This window comes from Bos grunniens, chromosome 22 (assembly GCF_055505025.1).
Source record: "Bos grunniens cultivar Pamir isolate PY7600 chromosome 22, Bosgru_T2T1.0, whole genome shotgun sequence".
NCBI lineage: Eukaryota > Metazoa > Chordata > Mammalia > Artiodactyla > Bovidae > Bos > Bos grunniens.
This window is the reverse complement of record NC_141186.1, coordinates 56,717,307-56,739,791: the sequence shown is the minus strand read 5'-3', so window position 1 is coordinate 56,739,791 and position 22,485 is coordinate 56,717,307. Positions and strand designations below refer to the sequence as shown.

At 43.3% G+C, this 22,485-nt stretch overlaps 2 protein-coding genes across 7 annotated transcripts in view; one reads left to right on the top strand and one right to left on the bottom strand.

Moving 5' to 3' along the window:
* Positions 1-6,025: 6,025 nt before the first annotated feature.
* Positions 6,026-15,137, bottom strand: MBD4 (methyl-CpG binding domain 4, DNA glycosylase). Its single transcript, XM_086368634.1, has 8 exons — positions 14,878-15,137; positions 13,146-13,372; positions 11,928-12,727; positions 9,515-9,589; positions 9,303-9,437; positions 8,178-8,327; positions 7,597-7,700; positions 6,026-6,359 (listed from the first exon to the last, which is right to left on the bottom strand). Exons 1-8 carry the CDS (start codon positions 14,968-14,970, stop codon positions 6,282-6,284), a joined length of 1,662 nt encoding a protein of 553 aa, XP_086224760.1. The 5' UTR covers positions 14,971-15,137; the 3' UTR covers positions 6,026-6,281.
* Positions 15,138-15,300: 163 nt separating this feature from the next.
* IFT122 (intraflagellar transport 122) overlaps positions 15,301-22,485 on the top strand; it is a 68,750-nt gene continuing 61,565 nt past the window's right edge. For all 6 annotated transcript variants that reach the window (XR_015151853.1, XR_015151852.1, XM_086368626.1 and 3 more), the window contains exons 1-2: positions 15,301-15,449; positions 22,107-22,173. Coding sequence is in view for 3 of the 6 variants with exons in the window: in XM_086368625.1 (XP_086224751.1) it covers positions 15,409-15,449; positions 22,107-22,173 (108 nt within the window). In the remaining 3 variants the exon portion in view is untranslated. The remainder of the gene's footprint in view (positions 15,450-22,106; positions 22,174-22,485) is intronic.

Here is a 22,485-nt window from a genome sequence, read left to right as displayed (position 1 = left end):
TTCACTCTCCACTTTCACTTTCATCAAGAGGCTTTTGAGTTCCTCTTTACTTTCTGCCATAAGGGTGGTGTCATTTGCATATCTGAGGTTATTGATATTTCTCCTGGCAATCTTGATTCCAGCTTGTGTTTCTTCCAGTCCAGCGTTTCTCATGATGTACTCTGCATATAAGTTAAATAAACAGGGTGACAATATACAGCCTTGACGAACTCCTTTTCCTATTTGGAACCAGTCTGTTGTTCCATGTCTAATTCTAACTGTTGCTTCCTGACCTGCATACAAATTTCTCAAGAGGCAGATCAAGTGGTCTGGTATTCCCATCTCTTTCAGAATTTTCCAGTTTATTGTGATCCACACAGTCAAAGGCTTTGGCATAGTCAATAAAGCAGAAATAGATGTTTTTCTGGAACTCTCTTGCTTTTTCTATGATCCAGTGGATGTTGGCAATTTGATCTCTGGTTCCTCTGCCTTTTCTAAAACCAGCTTGAACATCAGGAAGTTCACGGTTCACAAATTGCTGAAGCCTGGCTTGGAGAATTTTGAGCATTACTTTGCTAGCGTGTGAGATGAGTGCAATTGTGCGGTAGTTTGAGCATTCTTTGGCATTGCTTTTCTTTGGGATTGGAATGAAAACTGACCTTTTCCAGTCCTGTGGCCACTGCTGAGTTTCCCAAATTTGCTGGCATATTGAGTGCAGCACTTTCACAGCATCATCTTTCAGGATTTGGAATAGCTCAACTGGAATTCCATCACCTCCACTAGCTTTGTTCGTAGTGATGCTTTCTAAGGCCCACTTGACTTCACATTCCAGGATGTCTGGCTCTAGGTCAGTGATCATACCATCGTGATTATCTGGGTCGTGAAGATCTTTTTTGTACAGTTCTTCTGTGTATTCTTGCCATTTCCTCTTAATATCTTCTGCTTCTGTTAGGTCCATACCATTTCTGTCCTTTATCGAGCTCATCTTTGCGTGAAATGTTCCTTTGGTATCTCTGATTTTTTTGAAGAGATCCCTAGTCTTTCCCATTCTGTTGTTTTCCTATATTTCTTTGCATTGATCGCTGAAGGCTTTCTTATCTCTTCTTGCTATTCTTTGGAACTCTGCATTCAGATGTTTATATCTTTCCTTTTCTCCTTTGCTTTTTGCTTCTCTTCTTTTCACAGCTATTTGTAAGGCCTCCCCAGACAGCCATTTTGCTTTTTTGCATTTCTTTTCCATGGGGATGGTCTTGATCCCTGTCTCCTGTACAATGTCACGAACCTCATTCCATAGTTCATCAGGCACTCTGTCTATCAGATCTAGGCCCTTAAATCTATTTCTCACTTCCACTGTATAATCATAAGGGATTTGATTTAGGTCATACCTGAATGGTCTAGTGGTTTTCCCTACTTTCTTCAATTTAAGTCTGAATTTGGCAATTAAGGAGTTCATGGTCTGAACCACAGTCAGCTCCTGGTCTTGTTTTTGCTGACTGTATAGAGCTTCTCCATCTTTGGCTGCAAAGAATATAATCAGTCTGATTTCGGTGTTGACCATCTGGTGATGTCCATGTGTAGAGTCTTCTCTTGTGTTGTTGGAAGAGGGTGTTTGTTATGACCAGTGCATTTTCTTGGCAGAACTCTATTAGTCTTTGCCCTGCTTCATTCCGTATTCCAAGGCCAAATTTGCCTGTTACTCTAGGTGTTTCTTGACTTCCTACTTTTGCATTCCAGTCCCCTATAATGAAAAGGACATCTTTTTTGGGTGTTAGTTCTAAAAGGTCTTGTAGGTCTTCATAGAACCGTTCAGCTTCAGCTTCTTCAGCGTTACTGGTCGGGGCATAGACTTGGATTACCGTGATATTGAATGGTTTGCCTTGGAAACGAACAGAGATCATTCTGTCGTTTTTGAGATTGCATCCAAGTACTGCATTTCAGACTCTTTTGTTGACCATGATGGCCACTCCATTTCTTCTGAGGGATTCCTGCCCACAGTAGTAGGTATAATGGTCATCTGAGTTAAATTCACCCATTCCAGTCCATTTCAGTCCGCTGATTCCTAGAATGTCGACATTCACTCTTGCCATCTCTTGTTTGACCACTTCCAATTTGCCTTGATTCATGGACCTGACATTCCAGGTTCCTATGCAATATTGCTCTTTACAGCATCAGACCTTGCTTCTATCACCAGTCACATCCACAGCTGGGTATTCTTTTTGCTTTGGCTTCATCCCTTCATTCTTTCTGGAGTTATTTCTCCACTGATCTCCAGTAGCATATTGGGCACCTACTGACCTGGGGAGTTTTTCTTTCAGTATCCTATCATTTTGCCTTTTCATACTGTTCATGGGGTTCTCAAGGCAAGAATACTGAAGTGGTTTGCCATTCCCTTCTCCAGTGGACCACATTCTGTCAGACCTCTCTACCATGACCCGCCCGTCTTGGGTTGCCCCATGGGCATGATTTAGTTTCATTGAGTTAGACAAGGCTGTGGTCCTAGTGTGATTAGATTGACTAGTTTTCTGTGAGTATGGTTTCAGTGTGTTTGCCCTCTGATGCCCTCTTGCAACACCTACCGTCTTACTTGGGTTTCTCTTACCTTGGGCGTGGGGTAACTCTTCACGGCTGCTCCAGCAAAGTGCAGCCATTGCTCCTTACCTTGGACGAGGGGTATCTCCTCACTGCCACCCTTCCTGACCTTCAATGTGGGATAGCTCCTCTAGGCCCTCCTGCGCCCGCGCAGCCATGGCTCCTTGGACATGGGGTTGGTCCTCCTGGCCACTGCCCCTGGCCTCGGTCGTGCGGTTGCTCCTCCCTGCTGCCACCCTTGGCTTCGGGCTTAGGGGCATGGGGTAGCTCCTCCCGCCCGTCGCCCCTGTCCTCAGGCTTGGGGCATGGGGTATCTCCTCCCGGCCGCCGCCCCTGATCTCGGACGCGGGGTAACTCCTCTCGTCGCCGCCCCTGGCCTCGGGCATGGGTTGTTCCTCCCGGCCGCCACCCCTGGTCTCGGGCGTCTGTGCCCTTTAAAAATGGTTAAATCAATTTTTGGGGGGCAAATTTTGTTTCAATAAAAAGTTAGAAAAAACCCAAACACTTGAGGGCTTACTCTGTATAAAATATCATCCTTACTGAAACGCATTATTATTATTTAAACTGTTTTATTTGGCGGTGCTGGAACTTCACTGTGGCATGTGGAATCTAGTGACCTGACCAGGAATCGAACCTGGGCCCCCTGCAATGGGAGGGTGGAATCTTAGCTGCTGGACTGACAGGAAAGCCCCTAAATTCCATTAGTTTTGTGACCCTCTCAACAATCTGAGGTCTTCCCTCAGACCATTCCTACGGGCCACATTAATGCAGTGCTTCTATAAGCGAGACTCCATGTAAACTATTTCATATATTGATTTAATAACCCTAACTGACCCATTCTAAAGAGAACAGGGAACAGGTACAGAAACCAGGTTATCTGCAGGAAAAGGGAAAAGGCAGGGCTTGACATAGCCTGAGCTCCTGATGTGGAGCTTCCCTGCGATGTCTACAGGCCCACAGTCCTGATGGAGATGCTGGGATGGGACCTGGGCCCTGCCACCCGTGAACCCCAAGTTTGGTGCCTGCCCTACCCTCTGACCTCAGCTGTGGCCAGGGTTGCAGGGAACCCTCTAGGCTCTTGACCGCAGTGTTGGGCACCATGTCCCCACACCTTACCGCTTTTGTTCATTATTATTTTTACTTTCCTCTTTCCTGTGAAAGTCCCCACAGAGCCAGCACAAACCTTCACGCTTAGTGAATGCTATTCTGGTGTCTGTTACATAAAAATGTGATGGGAGGTTATGAAGTGGATGCTTGCCTTGCAGGTATGTGTGTGGCCAGTTTTCCCGCTCTGTTCAAAATCCATCCTTCTCTAAAAAATGGAACTCATTCACTGAAGTGGCAACAACCAGTGCTCTGCAGCAGCGTCTCCTTGTTCTGCTCACGCTCTACCCTACAACAAAAGCAGTTTTCCTAACAATTTATCTTTCATTTATTCAATCAGCTTAATTTGCAAATTATGCCTTTAAAAGGTTGTTGCTGAACCACCTAAGACGCCGGGATTCTTGGCCTCTGGAGAATTCAATCCGGGGCCAGTGACAAGGTTTGATCACTCAGAGCTTTTTTGTAATAAAGGTTTATTAAAGTATGAAAGAGATAGAGAAAGCTTCTGACATAGACATCAGAAGGGGGCAGAAAGAGTGCCCCCCTGCTAGTCTTTAGCTGGATGTTATATAGCTACTAGCAGTCTGCTAATTAGAGAAAGGAAATGTCTCAGACTCAGAGAATGGCACCAGGCCCCTCACCCACAGCATGCATTTTGAGATAACATTGGCACCAGGTGAGTCATCTCAGGCTATAAAACCACTGACATGAATCTTGAAGAAAGGCAGATTTCCAAGCAAATATACAGTTTCATTAACATAGATTAGGAGAACAATGTATAACATACTGGTTTGTCAAGTGGGTTCTGAGCCTTTAGGCGGAACCAAGTTGAAGACAGAGTCTAGGGTAAATACACAGTGCATTAACATAGCTCCAGACAAATATATCCGTAAGAAAAATGCATCGGTTAGTGCAAGAAAAGTGCATTTGAGAAAAGTTCAGTTCAGGTGGAACCAGCTGTCATTATGGCAACACAGAATTTTAAGAGAAACGTCTTTTTAAATTTGTATAGAGAAGGGGAAAAATCTTAACACTTGTTTCCTCCCACCGCTTCTTAACACTTGTTTGTTTCCTCCCGCCACTTAAGAGAGAGATAAAAAATGTCTGACACTTGCAGCCTATTTCCTCAGTTTGGAAACCCCTGGCCTCCCTGTCTGTTACCCTCTCATCTTAAAATGAGTGATAATTGAGGCTTGATAACTTAGATTTTCATTTATGAGTTCCTTCTAAAGTAAATGTTTTAGTATTTGGGTTATACCGTGATAATACCTGTATTAAAAAAGGCATAAAACTAAAAAGGTCCTGTCCTCCAGCTGGAAGATGAGAGATGGGTAAATGCTTGAGTTTTCACATGGGGATCACAGTGAACACATGAGTCAGAAACCAAGACTCTGAAACATAATTGCAGGCAGGTATTCACACTAGGTTATCAAATGGATGCCGGGGTCAAATCTCCAATTCCTAAAAGTCAACCGAGAGTCCTTAAGAACACATAATGACAGGGACTTCCCCGGTGGCTAAGACTCTGTGCTCCCAATGAAGGGGGCCTGGGTTTGATACCTGGTTGGGCAACTAGATCCCACATACTGCAACTAAGACCTGGTACAGTAAAAAAAAAAAAAAAAAGAATAGAAGGAAAGGGTCTATAAACACACACACACGATGACAAAATAATCTTATTTTTCCTTGGGGGTTGGCGTTTTTTGGGGGGGATGTGTCTGGAGTCTTGGAAGCTTGAATACACTATGTTCTCCTACAAATGGACCTTGAGAGCTTGTCTGGAGGTCCTAGCAGGGGAGTGCAGGTACTCATATATCCTTGATCAAACAACGGTCCTCCTCGATTGGAGAAGGTTGTCCTCTTCAGCTGAACGTGCAGCTTGCCTAACCAACCAATCAGTGAAATCAACCCCAGCAGTCAGTGAGGTGACAGATGACACAGCCAGATCATCCTCACAGAAGGTGTTTTTTAATAAAAATATTTTTATTAATAGGGCTTCCCTAGTGGCTCAGTGGTAAAGAATCCACCCACCAACACAGGAGACGCAGGCTCACTCCCTGGGTCAGTAAGATTCCCTAGAGGAGGCAATGGCAACCCACTGCAGTGTTCCTGCCTGGAGAATCCCCACGGACAGAGGAGCCTGGTGACCTACAGTCAGACAGGGTTGCACAGAGTTGGACACAACTTAGCGACTAAACAGCAATGGTATCATTTTCTACAGAAAGAGAGCAGAACGTCTAATCTTCCCTCAAACAAGGTTGATAGAAATTTGCTTTATATTGTCGGTAACTAAGGAGAGTTTTTTTCCAACTTCAAATCACATTTCATTATTGGAAAGTCATATACATTTACATTTTTAGGATTGTTGTCAAATAACAATTTATTTTTTCTTAAAACAAAAACCAAAAAACTCTTAAAACATGTTCCAGCACATTCAGTAGCAAAGATCTACCAGTGGTACGCACATTAAGAAAACATACAGTAGGCTGGTAGTAGCTGGGCTGATTAAAATCTATACGCCTGGAAAGGTGGTTGTGCTTAATGGAGCTCTGAAGAATCAAAGTGCAAAGCGATGTAGAAAAAACAAGTCTGAAAACTTCAAAGAGTTTTTAAGATAGACTTAATTTCTCGTGATTTTCCCAAAGCCAGTCATGATATTTATTTAACTTATGGTCTTCAGGGTGTACCTGGAAGAAATACAACACAGGAGACAGATGCCTATGTAAGTTTGTCAGAAATGCATTTATTAAATTGGCTTTTTAAAGATATAGTGGTGCTGGTGGGGGTGTGTTTCCCCTGGTGGCACAGTGGGTAAGAATCTACCTACCAATGAAGAGGACATAGGTTTGACCCCTGGTCTGGGAAGATCCCACATGCAGAACAACTAAACCCACACACCACAACTACTCAAGTCCATGCACCCTAGAGCCTGTGCTCTGTAACAAGAGAAGGCGCCGCAACAAGAGACGTCGGTGGAACGAGAAGCCCATATACCCCAATGAAGACTAGCACCCATTCACCGCAACCAGAGAAAGACCACACAAGGCAGAGAAGACCCAGTGCAGCCAAAAATAAGTAAGTAAAATAAATAAAAATTATTAAAAAAAAAAAGATATGGTGGGAGAACATTATCTGCTGATAATATACCTGAAAAAGTATAATAATCTGTAACCTAATGGGATTCACGAATGTTTAGGATTACACCTTACATCAAAGGAATCCTTCACAGTTTATAAGATACTTTCCAGTTTGGAACTGATCTTCCCCAGGACTCAGTGTGTGAGGTGGTGATAACGTGAGTCAAATATTAATAGGCTATTTTTCCAGAAGGAGGTTATAGACCCTGAGAGTTTTAAACGAACTGCTCAGGTCACAATACACGGTGAAGCAGGGTTGGGCTTGGCTAGACCAAGCAGCTGTATGCGTCAGGGCAAGTCACAGGCTGAGGGAGTAGCGTACCAGGCTCTGAGGCAGTGCCTACCGGTGGCCAGGATGCCTCCTGGATGCCTGCAGGTTGGGCATGCTCGACAGAATGGGCAGCTGACGAAGGACCCATTGACCATACAAACTGAGACCACCTAATCCCACACAAGCCTGCTCTCCAGGGGTGGGCTTGTGAAGGCGAGTACGACCGTGACATGAGGAAAACCGCATGGGGCCTAGAGACGGTACGTGAATGGGAACGACAGGAAAGGCCCAGAAGAGGCACACCGATGGGGTCACTCAGAGGCCAGGGAGTCTTCATCAACTCGGGAAAACCTCTAGACCCTCTCCTGCATCAATAAACCCCAAGCCTTCACTACCCCTCCAGCTTGGAGTGAAATTGGTTGTGACTGTAATAGCGAGTTAGGTCCAAGAAAGTCTGAAGCACCACGGTGGACTTATTTTGTCCCAGAGACAGAACGTGCTGGAGCTGGGCCTTACCTGCTTCCACTCATTGACGCAAAAAATTCGGTACGAGTCGTTGCCGTATTTGCCAATCCCGTGAAGCTCAATCGGATACCTCCACTGCTTTGTCAGATATTCATCTGAGAATACAATACCCCAAACATCAGGTCAGCCTCTAGAAAAATCCTTTCCCTAAAAAGGAGAAAGGGATGGGAAAGCATGTCTCCTAATAGCCTCAGTGGTGACTGCTTCCTTCTGAATTCCTGCAGCACAAGTCCTGTCAGCTCTGCTCATCTACCACGAACTCATCTTATTGTCTTGAGCTGGGCTAACTGGACAGAGGTAACATCCCAGAGGTCAGCTGGGCTTTCTGCTTCACTACCTTCTTCCCCTAATCCTGCTCACACAGCCTGACCCAGTGCTGGGCAAAGATTTATCTTCTTGGTCAGTGGGAGACCGTGGTTTGGGGCAAGAGAATGATTTTCAAACGCCATCGGAGCTTGGGCTGAAAGATCTCTATTAATGTCGCAACTGAGGACATTGAAATTTAAGGTGCGGCTCTCTCTTAAATAGCCACATTTTTATGTTTTCTCCTTTGGGTGTATGGGAAAAGTTACCGGAGAACTTGATAATGGTTTTTGCTCGAAGATCGTAGAGACCAAGAGGTTTAAGAAGTTCTGAAACATCTCTCCAGTCTGCGGTCCTTGCAGCCTCAGCAGAAGGGTACTTCTCCAGAAACTGCCAGAGCACAGGGATGGCCATTTTGCCTGGGAAGTTAAAAATAAGGATGCGATTACATGCCTCCGGATGGGTTGATTTTAGGTGCAGGTACTTCCTTATCTATAAATCTCACATGAAACTGAAAAGTGTCTCTTGCATCTCCACTGAGCCATCTGGGAAACCAATGTTTTCTAATCGGTGGTTTAACAAGAAAGAATGAAAAAAAAAACTCTCTATATGAAACTTGCCTTGGTGGCTCAGATGGTAAAGAATCTGCCTGCAATGTGGGAGACCTGGGTTTGACCCCTGGGTCAGGAAGATCCCCTGGAGAAGTGAATGACAACCCACTCCAATATTCTTGCCTGGAGAATCCCATGGGCAGAGGAGCCTGGCAAGCTACTGTTTATGGGGTTGCAAAGAGTTGGACACGACTGAGCGATCAAGCATGCACAAGAAGACATTACCTATATAAACAGCAACCATTTTCAGGGTCGAAACCTAACATCATTAACCTATTTGGTTAGTTGTCCAGATTACACTGAAACCTGACCTTGCATGATGTCAGTTTAAATAATCAGATCATCAGATAACTAGTGTAAAAGCATACAGAACACAAAGATGCCAATGACATTAAGGAAAGTATCCAATGAAAAAGAAGTGCATTTATACATGACAGAGAGATGAGGAATGTTAAATCACTGATTTTCACTGATGACCAAAAATAATTTGGAAGCAGAAAATAAATGACAATTTGCTCCTTAATGCAAAAGAAGGCTGGTAATAGAGACACAGACATAGTACTATAAAGCAATTATCCTTCAATTAAAAATAAATAAATTTAATTATTAAAAAAACAAAAAAGCTGCTGGAGGTTATCTAGTCTAACTTTCTCATAGGTGAAAAATTTGAGGATTACAAGAAGGCCTCACCTGAGGTCAAAATCAAACCTGAGGCCAGGCCTCCTAACCAATTCTCCTCAACACAGAGTCTTTACCAAGACAAAAATGAAAAGAATCCCAAACCTGAGGTCCTATTGAGAAATATAGTTGCAATGAGGAGCTTCCACGGATCATGAAAAAGAGTTTCCTGGACGAGATTAAAAGGTGACCGCGGAGGTGTCCACTTCTTAAAGGCCTTGCGTCGTGGGGGGCTAAGAGCTAAACAAACACACCGTATCAGAGCTGAACACCTGAAGCAGATTTAAAGTCTGGCTTTCTGATGGGAAAAGGGATACCTTCTTTGTTGTATTTGCTGGAAAAATACAGGCTTGTTTTCCTTTTTTCTATTTGTGTCCGTGGGACGGTGTCTTCTGAAAAGGAAGAGTGAACACTGTTTACAGAATCTATGGTTCAGTCTACAGAAATATTCAGGACTGCAAATAACAGTCCACTACTACTAAAAAGCATTTAGAATGCCCCAAGCGCTACTCTAAGCTTCACAAAAATTAGCCAATTTAATCCTACTAATAAACTAGGAGCTAGGCAGGTACTATTTTATCTCCACTTTGAAGACAGGGAAATTGAAGAACAGAGAAGCTAGGTAACTTGCCCAAAGTCACACAGCTAGTAAGTGTCAGAGCTGCAATTCTTTTTTTTTTTTTCATTAGCTATACTTCTTTGTTCTATTTAATCAGTGGTTAGAGCTGAAATTCTAATCCAGGCAACAAGGCTCCTGAGTTCATGCCTTTAACCGCTGTTATACTAGTTCTCTTGTCATTAAAATATTTTAAGACTAGATCATGAATTTTTTTCCCATGTCATTAATTTTTAAGTGAAAAAAGCAATACTCAACACATGATCCCAATTAAAAAAAAAAAAGAAAAAATATGATGTCAATTAGAAGGAAATAAACCAAAACGATATAATGGTTGTTGTTAACTTTTCTTGTAATTTTCTGTATTTTTCAAATATTCTGCAGTGAATACTTTTATCAGAAAAACAACAAAAAAGGATACAGGTAAAACAGAACCTGCAGAAAAACCCAAAGATTTGGACCTTACAACACCTGAGGCCACTATCTATTGGGATGTTCAATTTACCAAAGACTCTTTAACCACCGTTATTAGGCCTCTCGAGTTTCTAAAATCATCACATTTAATACTCGCTAGAGCCCTACCCTCTAAATTTGCATGTCAGTTAATAATACCTTGTGTTTGTCTAGCACAAAGCCATCTTTTTCACTTTCCACTTTACAACATTCATGATGTGAAAAACAGGACTAGTGAAGGTTACCACTTGTTATTTTACAGATGAAGACTCTTAAGGCTTAGAAATTAAGCAACTATCTGAACAACAGCGAGAGTGACTATAGATTGGGATACATATCCATGTCTCCAGGTAATCAGTCTGGGTTTTTGTGCTATTCTAGTTTGAATAGGCAAAGCCCAGTGGTAAGTAAAAAGAGTTAGAACAACAGAAACTGCTCTTACTACCTACTTGCTAATTTCTTCTGCGGATTCCTATAAGTATATGCTGTCTAAGCCTTCTTATTAATAGGAGACTAAGTTCAGTTCACTTGGCAGTTTATAACTAAGACAATGGGGAAGTCTTTACTACTTCGTCAGACACCTATTATTACCTACAGTAAACGTATCATCTCATGTTAAGAATAGACTTTATGCATGCGATGAACAGAATACTTCCATTTTAGTCACTAAAGGATGTTTTCAATATTTTACTTGCTCATTGTACTAGCAATAAATCTACATAAACTTCAAGACTTTAGGAAGTTCAAGGTCTTTAAAGGACAGATCTGAAGAATTTTTATGCAGTTCCTAGGTGTATGTGGTCATCTTCTATTTAAAACAGAGAAACTCCAGGCACAGCAAAGACATAATAAACCCATGAGGGGGACCAAGAGAAGGAACCAAGTCTAACCACCTGCTCTACGGGTCCGTCCACGCTGTCTCCCCATAGGACTTCAAGTAAAATTACTGTTCTTCTTTAAAGGAGTTATTCATTATATCATAATGGCATAATGAATAACTAAGAGAGGGCTGCTCAAAGGTCTCCTTTTCATCTCCTATTCACTGAAGTATCATAAAGGCAAAACTGCTAAGCTCTGAACTCTGTATTAAGAGCATATTACAAATAATAGATGAACTATGTGATTAGTTTTGAATTATTTAGAGCTCTAAAGCATTTTAGAGTAGCATTACAACAGAAAATAAAAATGATTGTGATACATGCAAAATTAAACTGGAAGTCACATATCAGTAATAAGTAACAAGGGTGCAAAGAGAAGATATTGGCTAATCTCAAACATTTTACGTATAAAAGGAGTCTTCCTCAAACCTCAGAAGGGCAGCCTTTTCTTCTCCTCTAAAGTTATAAGATTACTGGACAAAAGGGAAGAAGGGAGAGCACTATTGACGAGAGTCCCAGGTATTGTACCAGGGAGCCATGGTAGCAACTGTCTGTGGCACAACTGTCCTCTGCTGGGGGCATCAGAGTGGCAGCCCGCCAATCCCTTCTCTGCCATGCAAAAGGGCTTAAACATCAGTTAGACAAAGCACTAGGACCAACTGGTAGGATGTATCTGATAACATGGCTCAAGAGCTTCATTCTGTTCTCACATCCTAACTGCCTACAGGCAGGAAGTGCCAACTCCTCATCGCGCCTTTAACAGCACTTTAGTGCACTGAATACCTTGAGATACTTTCGCAGACGTAGGGTTTTTCTGTGTTTGTGAGCTGTCGTCTGTTTCAGAGCCACCTTCTGAAATGTCCATATGCAAATGCTCCTTCCTCTCCGCAGCTTCTACTTTGGTTCTTATTTCCTCAGATTCTAAAAGGGGGTCCTCACACTTATTGTTGGGTTCCGCTTCTTTGGCCGAACATAATTTGCTTACAATGCCAGAAGGGATCTGTTCACCGTTTGATCCCAAACACGATGATTTTTTTTTACCAAGCCTCTCCTCTTCAGTGGTCACACTGAGGGCCTGTTCGCTGGCTCCGGCATCAGAGATGCAGCAAGTTCCCTCAAGGTGACTTTCCTGTGCAACAGGTTCACTTTGAGATTCTCTATTACTTTGGACAGGATCGGGAAGACTCTTGCGGCACCCTGGTTTTGTTTTCTTAGTTTGAATCTCTTTCAAAACAGTCACCTTTCTTTTGGACTTGCTAACTTTTCTGGAGGCAATATCATGAACACCCTCGTCTTTCAAATTGGGTAGTTCTCCGCTATCCTGCAATTCCAAACAAGCACTTGGCAGGGGAAATACATCTTTCTTCCTCATGCTCCGTGTCCTGAGGTTCCGGTTTGAACTGTTACTTTGGTGTTGCAGTTGGAATGTCAGAGCTGCTGTGTTTCGGCCTTTACATTCTGACTTGATGCTTCTTTCAGGACATACACTGAAATCAAAGTCTTCTGGCTTAAGAGAAGTCTCTCCACTTTGGTGAAGATAATTAACAAGTGAAACTCTGGATCTGAACTTCTGTCCCTGTGGGCTAGAAAATGACATTAAAGGACACTTACTGCTAGTAAATAAAAGTGACTTTTAAAAAGAACTGCGTCACGTTTCAGATGTTTTATTAATAACCTCCAAATTTTGCCATGGACATTGCTATTTAAAATAAAAAACTGCTAAAAAGGTGCTTTTAAATAGCTTCCTTTTTGATAATATAACACAATTTTACAAATATAACTCAAGTGCAGTCTTCCCAGTAACCATTTGCAGTCAGAGAAAATGTTAAGTATTTGTCCCCAGCTCATCTGATATAACTAACCAGTGACAACGAAGGAACAGAATCCATGATGGTTTTATGGTGAAGACAGAAAAAAAGTCAAAATTTCTGCTATGTTTTCCTCCCATCTGTCTAGACAAAATTATTTGGCTGTACTGTCTTTACGGCCCTGCATGCTCACCTGATAAAATGTACGTCGTATTTGCCTGCTGTTTTCCCAGATAACCTTTGCTTCACAACTCTTTCCCATCCACATGGTACAGACTTTTGGCACTCTGTCATTGCGTTCCCACCAGATTGAGCAGAAGCAAAAGGCTCTTGTAGAGGGAGATTACATTCACTGCTGCTTTTCATCACCATTTGCTTTTCATCCTCTCCCACTCTTTCTGACCCCAGAGCAACATCTTCCTCCCTGAAAAAAAAAACAAAGTGCAAGTGATTAGCTCATTTAAAATTAATTTGATTCTGCTTATTCAGTTTCAGTCAGTGACAGAGAAGGAACCACATAGACTATGGGAGAGGTTAGAGTCAGTATGGATCAGTCATGCTATGAGAGTATCTTCCTATTTTTCAACACCTTCCTGTCCTCCAATATGGGTTAAAAAGGGTTGGAAATCTCTGAACAATGAAAAACTCAAGCAATTTGCTAGAAAAACATTTTTTTGTTAATCACTGAATAGCACCATTATACAGGTTTCTGGTGACATCTGGCATAAATTGAAACATATGAACCAAGAGCCAAGTTTTTAACCTGGGGATACACAGAAAGGCTTAAAGGAGTTAGTGAGATACCCTCTTTCACCCTCCCTCCCAAATAAGTGAGGCAAAATTTTAATATATATGCATTTTGGGGGTGGTGGGAAAGTATCTATTACTTTCATCAGAAGTTGTAGCCCTCAAAAAGGTAAAGAACTTCTGATATAGAATTTTCAAATTCTCATTCATTCTTGATCTGATAACCTTGAGAAGGTAGGTAGGATAAGGATTACTCTCATTTTATTGATAAAACTGAGTGACAGGAAGATTGTTACTTGCAGAAATGATTCCAGAACCCACGTCTACTTAAATCTTGGTCTAATACTTCTGCTCCTGTACTACTGTTGAAAAACTTCAGTAGAGGGTATCCTAATCACTCAATCATACATTTTCAAAGTTGGATGAGTGTCTAAAGATGTCTTTCTAACCAACTTCTTTTCTACAAACAGGGAAAGTAAGCATGAATCAGTGATTAACTAGAATTAGAATCAAGGTCTTCTGATGCAATTAGGGGTTAAATAATTTGCGGGATGCGGGGTGGATCTTGAGAAATTTTACCCTTTACAGCTTTGGTGATAAGGAAACTGAATTCTGGTGAAAACAGCACAAACTTTAAAATCAACAGAATGTAGTCAAATCCCAGCTCTTTCATTTACTATCTGTGTGATCCAAGAGCAAGTTACTGAACCTCTAAAAGTCTGTTTATCCACCTGTAAAAAGGAGGTGATACCTCTTTTAAGGTAGTTCTTAAGATTATATTTTTTTGAAGGGGGGAGTACGTAAGTCATCTTAGCCCCATCCCGCGCATACACAAGTACTCAAACAATGACTGCAGCTTCCTGTTTTACTTTCTCACAGTACGCATTTCTCGAGCGCTGCTGGCTGCTTAACACGACATCTCCTCCAAGGTCTTCCTCGGATCCTCCAAGATGAGTGATGATCCTCCAGTCAGATGACTGACTCCCAGGCAGTCATCTCCTTGCACCAGAAAACCTCCCAGCAACCTCGTCCAGCCCCTGCTTGCAGGAATTAACCCTGCCGGCCTCCAAGGCTCCATCCAACCTAGTTGAGAAAGGCCCACCCACCTTCTACTTCCCCCTCACCCCCAACACTCATTATACAGGTGGTGAAGCTGAGGCCCGAAAGGGGACAATGACTTGCCGGAGGTCACACAGCCGGTCTGGGACTAGGCGCTCACGGTCGACGACCGAGGGGGCAGCTCCGCAGTCCCTCAGGCTCGGACTCTCCATCCTAGACGTGTCTCTCAAGTGGGCTCCGGCGGCAGCAACAGGCCGAGAGGGGGCGTCGCTCTGGGTGTGCGGCGGAGTAAGAGGTGAAAATTTCTTCAGTTCGGAGCGCTAGGCTGGAACCAACAGATGAGTGCAGTCAAGTCTTTCCGATTCCTCAGCAGCTTTCCGGCCGCCCCCTCGACCGCAGCCGCTATTTCCGCGGCTCAGCCAATCAAATCCTTCGTCAAGGAAGACGCACCGTTCCGACCAATCGCGGACGCCTCTAGGTTCCCGGTCCACCGTTCCAGCCCTTTTAGACATGCGCACTCGAAACCCTGGCGCGCGCAGCTCACTGCGCATGTGCGTTGCCAGGGGTAACGCAGGTAGACAAAGTGGCTGGCTGAGAGAGGCCTATTGCCGAGGCGGGGAGGAGGGGCCCGAGTCTTCAGGGAAACCGCGATGAGGGCCGTGTTGACGTGGAGAGATAAAGTCGAACAGTGGTGAGGATCGGGGCTGTCCGGGAGGAGCGGGAGGCCCCGGCCCTCGGGGATGGCGGGCGCCTTGGCGTGAATCCCGGTGGTTGCCAAGGGCAACGGGCCTGCGGGCTGGGCTGAGGAAACTGAGCCCCCGGTCTGGGCGACTCCAAGGTCGCCCTCCCACCCCTTGGCAGATGCAGAAACTGAGGCCTGGAGTGGGAGCGAGGGGTTGTACCACGTATGAGGTAGCGGCCTGTGGAGGCGGCTTCACACGTCCTCACAATCTTATCTTGTTGCCTTACTCAAAAATCCATCCTGGGCTCCTCGGTGTTTTCCCAACTTGACAACTTTTTGCCACATCCACGTGTTGCCTATAGTCTTGTTTGTTTTTTCTCAAAATTGTCTGACTTATTTTTCTTTAAATATGATTTTACATTCTACAGGAACCCTTATTACTCCGTATATGAAAACCAGTAGCAGTCGCTGTAAATGTAAGATAACTGTAGGACTTAAGGCAGGGAGAAACAAAAGGAGGTTAACAAGTTGTACGTAGATACTGTTGCTAGGGAACCTTTGAGCCTCAGGGGTACTGTCTTTAAAGCTGGAGATTTAGCAAGTGTGGTCGAGAGGTGCTTGCGATGAATAGCATCAAACCAAGACTTTGTCCTGTGTCTTGTTAGAAGGTTTGAAAGAGTCTCGAAAGAGAATGACTGTCTCACTTTATGATTCAATATTGTTTAATGTTCTGTTCCGTTTTTATCACCTAAATTCATCATTTTATCACCTAAACCATTGTTGAGTGGTTCTGTGAAGACCTACAAGACCTTCTAGAACTAACATCCAAAAAAGATATCCTTTCATTACAGGGAACTGGAATGCAAAAGTAGGAAGTCAAGAAATACCTGGAGTAACAGGCAAATTTGGCCTTGGAGTACAAAACAAAGCAGGTCAAATGATAACAGAGTTTTGCCAAGAGAATGCACTGGTCATAATAAACACCCTCTTCCATCAACACAAGAGAAGACACTACACATGGACATCACCAGATGGTCAATACCAAAATCAGGTTGATTATATTCTCTGTGACCAAAGATGTAGAAGCTCTATATAGTCAGCAAAAACAAGACCGGGAGCTGACTGTGGCTCAGATCATGAACTCCTTATTGCCAAATTCAGACTGAAATTGAAGAAAGTAGGGAAAAACCACTAGACCATTCAGGTATGACCTAAGTCAAATCCCTTACTATTATACAGTGGAGGTGACAAAGAGATTCACGGGATTAGATCTGATAGACAGAGTGCCTGAAGAACTATGGATGGAGGTTCATGACATCGTACATGAGGCAGTGATCAAGACCATCCCCAAGAAAAAGAAATGCAAAAAGGAAGAATGGTTGTCTGAGGAAGCCTTACAAATAGCTGAGAAAAGAAGAGAAGCTAAAGGCAAAGGAGAAAAGGAAAGATATACCCATTTGAATGCAGTGTTCCAAAGAATAGCACAGAGAGATAAGATTGATAACATCACTTTCTCAGTGATCAATGCAAAGAGATAGAGGAAGACAATAGAATGGGAAAGACTAGAGATCTCTTCAAGAAAACTAGAGATACCAAGGAAACATTTCATGCAAAGATGTGCACAATTAAGGACAGAAATGGTATGGAGCTAACAGAAGCAGAAGATATTCAGAAGAGGTGGCAAGAATATACAGAAGAACTATACAAAAAAGATCTTTATGACCCAGATAACCACAATAGTGTGTTCACTCACCTAGAGCCAGACATCCTGGAATGCGAAGTCAAGTGGGCCTTAGAAAGCATCACTACGAGTAAAGCTAGGGGAGGTGATGAAATTCCAGTTGAGCTAGTTCAAGTCCTAAAAGATGATGCTGTGAAAATACTGCACTCCATATGCCAGCAAATTTGGAAAACTCAGCAGTGATCACAGGACTGGAAAAGGTCAGTTTTCATTCCAATCCCAAAGAAAGGCAATGCCAAAGAATGCTCAAAATACCCGACAATTGCACTCATCTCACATGCCAGCAAAGTAGTGCTCACAGTTCTCCAAGCCAGGCTTCAACAGTACGTGAACTGTGAACTTCCAGATGTTCAAGCTGGATTTAGAAAAGGCAGAGGAACCAGAGATCAAATTGCCAACATCCACTGTGTCATTGTAAAAGCAAGAGAGTTCCAGAAAAACGAGAATTCCATGAGAGTTCCAGAAAAACATCTACTTTTGCTTTATTGACTATGCCAAGGTCTTTGACTGTGTGGATCACAACAAACTATGGAAAATTCTTCAAGAGATGAGAATACCAGACCACCTGACCTGCCTCCTGAGAATCTGTATGTAGGTCTAGAAGCAAAAGTTAGAACTGGACATGGAACAACAGACTGGTTCCAAATTGGGAAAGGAGTATGTTAAGCCTGTATATTGTGACACTGCTTATTTAATTTATATACAGAGTACATCATGCGAAATGCCAGGCTGGATGAAACACGATCTGGAATCAAGATTGCTGGGAGAAATATCAATAACCTCAGATATATAGATGACACCACCCTTATGGCAGAAAGTGAAGAAGAACTAAAGAGCCTTTTGATGAAAGTGAAAGAGGAGAGTGATAAAGTTGGCTTAAAGCTCAACATTCAGAAAACTAAGATCATGGCATCTGGTCCCATCACTTCATGGGAAATAGATGGGGAAACAATGGAAATAGTGGCAGACTATTTTTTTGGGCTCCAAAATCACTGTAGTTGGTGACTGGAGCCATGAAATTAAAAGACGCTTGCTCCTTGTAAGAAACATCATGACCAACCTAGACAGCATATTAAAAAGCAGAGACATTACTTGGCCAACAAAAGTCCTTCTAGTAAAATCCATGGTTTTTCCAGTAGTCATGTATGGATGTGAATGTTGGTCTATAAAGAAACCTGAACGCCGAAGAATTGATGCTTTTGAACCGTGGTGTTGGAGCAAACTCTTGAGAGTCCCCTGGACTCCAAGAAGATCCAACCAGTCCATCCTAAAGATCAGTCCTGAATATTCATTGGAAGGACTGATGTTGAAGCTGAAACTCCAATACTTTGGCCACCTGATGCGAAGAACTGATTCATTGGTAAAGACCCTGATGCTGGGAAAGATTGAAGGCAGGAGCAGGGGACGACAGAGGATGAGACGGTTGGATGACATCACCAACTCTATGGACATGAGTTTGAGCAAGCCCCGGGAGTTGGTGAAGGGCAGGGAAGCCTGGCGTACTGCAGCCCATGGGGTAGCTGAATCGGATGTGACTGAACTGAACTGAAATTCATCATATAAGGTTGCATTTGGGGGAATACTGATTTACTGGGGAGTTTTCCACAGCCTGACTTTCAAAATCTTCCTTCATGATCTTTTCAGCTTCATTGTGAAGCCTCTGTTTTAGCTTCTGGAACAGGGCCATTCCCCCTCTGTCTTTTCTTAGGCCTCTGTGTGAGGAAAGCATGCCTTCATCTCACAGTGAAGTCCTGAACATCCTTAAGGCTCCCTTTGGAAGTAGTTGCTCTCTTTGTACTCTGTACCAGTAATAGCTAATGCTCACTCTGTGCCAAGCGCTGGTTAAGAACTTCATATTTTTTATCTCATCGTCACTTCACAACAACCCGCTGACATAGGTACTGTACTTATTTCCGTTTTACAAAGGAGGCGACTGAAGCACAGAGAGGGTAAGTAATTTGTCAAGGTCACACAGTAAGTGATGGAGGTAGTTTTCTGGCTCACTCCAGAGCCACTGCTCTTAGCCACTAATTCATTATTCCCAGTGTTCCAGGGAACAGCAGGCTGAAATGCCTTTAGGAGCCAAGCAGGCAACAGAAGTAGGAGATGTTTATTTGTATCTTAAACACAAGGAATTGTCTGTTTTCGGTAAGGGTATTTCTCTTTTCTGTACTGCTCTTTTCTTAAAACATATAGCCTTTCTACTGTATCTTTCACTTCTACTTTTTAGAGATTTGAGTTAAATAAATTTTAACTTATCTTTTAACTCTGTTATAAAAGTGCTCATAGCACAAGCTGCTGATAGCTAGCAACTGACCACTGGATTTGAGTTCTGGCTCTAACTGCATTGAGTGCATGCTCAGTCCACTCAGTAGCTGTGTATTTTCAAGCAGGTTAGTTAATTTTTTTTACCTGTTTTCTCATGTGTGAAACAGATATAGGGTTGTTATGAAAATTAAGGAAGTTAAGATGTGTAAAGCATTTAAACTGTACTTTGCACACACGTAAATAAATGTGCTTCATAAATATCAGTCACTGTTTTTAAAGTACTGAGAGCAGCCACAATTTGTTAAAATTGATAGTAACTCAGGAGAGTGGAAGGAGGGACAGCACAGACTCTAGAGTCAGACCTGAGTTAAAATTCTGGCCCTTTCACTGCTGACTGTGTGATGCTGGGCAAGATGCTTGACCTCTCTGAGCTGGGTGCCCTCAAGTGAAAGTGCAAGTGTTAGTCGCTCAGTTGTGTCCAGTTCTTTGCGACCCCATGGACTGTAGCCCATCAGGCTCCTCCATCCATGGAATTCTCCAGACAAGAATACTGGGGTGGGTTGCCATTTCCTTCTCAACCAGGGATCTTCCCAACCCAGGGATCAAACCTGGGTGTCCTGCGTTGCAGGCAGATTCTTTTCCACTAGCGCCACCTGTAGTCGAGTAGTAATTCTTACCTCACAGAATTGTGAGGACGCCATAAAATAATGCATTTGAAGAGATGAACATGAGGTGTCTCTGTGGTAAATGCTCTTAAGTAGTTACCAGAGTGTTTTGTTTGTGTGTTTTTGGCCACACCTTGAGGCTTGCGGGGTCTTAGTTCCCTCTGCTTAGTCCCTCAGTCGTGTCTGACTCTTTGCGACCCTTTGGACTGTAGTCCTCCAGGCTCCTCTGTCTGTGGGGTTTTCCAGGCAAGTATACTGAATACTGGAGTGGGGATTTTCCCAACCCAGGGATTGAATCTGTGTCTCCTGCATTGCAAGCGGATTCTTTACTGGCTGCGCTGGTTCCCTGCTTGCTGTTGTTCAGTCACTAAGTCGTGTCTGACTCTTGGAGATCCCATGGACTGCAGCACGCCAGGCTTCCCTGTCCTTTACTATCTTCTGGAAAAGTGAAAGTGAAGTCACTCAGTTGTGTCCAACTCTTTGTGACCCCATGGACTGTAGCCTACCAAACTCCTCCACCCATGGGATTTTCCAGGCAAGAATACTGGAGTGGGTCACCATTTCCTTCTCCAGGGGATCATCCCGACCCAGGGATCGGACCCAGGGATCGAACCCTGGTCTTCTGCACCACAGGCAGACTCTTTACTGTCTGAGCCACCAGGGAAGCCCTCACTATCTCCTGGAGTTTACGCAAACTCATGTCCTTTGATTCGGTGATGCCATCCAACCATCTCATCCTCTGTTGCTCTTCTCCTCCTGCCCTTAATCAGGGATTAAGGGATCAAGCCTATGCCCTTGGCAATAAAATCTCTGTCTTAACACTGGTCAGCTGGGGAATTCCCCAGGGTGTCTAGTTTTGGTCCCTCACAGGTGCCAGGTTAATTTACCCACGCTTAGCTTTTACAGTTGGCCATCATGGCAGTGCTGTCTGACACAGTCTTCCTAGGGTCACTGGAACTAATAAAGTTGCTGCCTGGAGGCATTTGAGAATCTTTGTCATATAGCTGCAGTCTCTTTTCTCCGGCCTTATCCCTTGCTCCCTGTCACCCTGCCCTGGCCACGTTTCAGTCAAATTAGGTTGTTTGCATGTTTGCTCTTCCCGCCGTCCGGTCTTTGCTTGGTTTTCTCTGCCTGAAATGCTGTGCTTGCCCAGTCTCCCCCTGCCTGTCTCTAAAGCCCTGCCTTTTTCACAGGTTGTGTTCTTTGTGAAGCTTTTTCTGATCCTCTTCAGATCAGAATACTCTGTCTTCCTGCTTGGAATCCCACAATATATGCTTTACTGTATCTCCTAAAGCCTTTATCACGGTCTTATTCTACACTCCATCCAATCTAAGAGGTCACTGTTTGTAAAATATTATTTTCTGTATGATTTAAGAGAGCAAAGTATGCTGCCAACTAAACTGACACATTATCAGTTATAAGACGCATCCCAGCATCAGACATGTTCAAATGTGAAAAAAAAATGTGTGCTTTAGACTTGATGACACGTGGTTCTTTCTGAGTGTGTCTGAGCCTTGCCTTCCTACAGGGTGGTCATTTCATGACGGCAGGGAGGGACTGATTTTGTCATCTTGTAGCTGTTAGTTCTTAACATGGAAGAGGCACTTGGTAAACATCGGATTAATTGGAGGAAGTAATGATATTTTAGTAAATGACCTGTGGATTTTCTGGCCCTCACACATTTGTTTGTGTAGCCTTTATGGTTTCATGATGAGATAGTGCCCCCCACTGTTGACCCTTTGAATCGAGTCTGGCGTCTGGCTTCTGGACAAGTGGTAAGTGGGATACAACCCTAGCTGCCAAGTGAATTGCGATGGAAGGTGTGGTGATTGAATGGAATTTGCAACCGAACGCAATTCTTAGCTATTATTTTTCTTCCTCCTACACAAGCCGTGCTTTGTAATGGACATAACATTTGCTTTCCTGGCCGTTAGCTGGCCTCGTCATTTTGGCTGCTAATTGTCCCTTTGCCTTGTCTTGTCTCCTGTTTAGTGTATATGACCTCGCGTTCAAGCCCGATGGAACCCAGCTGATTGTGGCTGCGGGAAACAGATTACTGGTAGGATTTTGTCTGTTTCCTTTTTAAGTGCTTTTTTCCCCTCTCCCTCGTGTAAGTGCTCTGAAATTTGACCCGGTTTTTAAGATAAAAAAGGCAAGGGCGGAAAAACCAGTCATTACTTTTTAATAGGGAAGGAAATGGGCTATTTAAAACAGGTAGGTAAACTGTCTATCAGCTAGGAACCTGTGAACAATACCTCCTTTGGAGTCATTAATCTTTCACATTTTACTTTGAGACACCCGTGAACGAGTTGAAAAATAATTAATCAAAATGCCTTTGAAACGGAGCCATTTGTCAGTTCACATTTGTGTC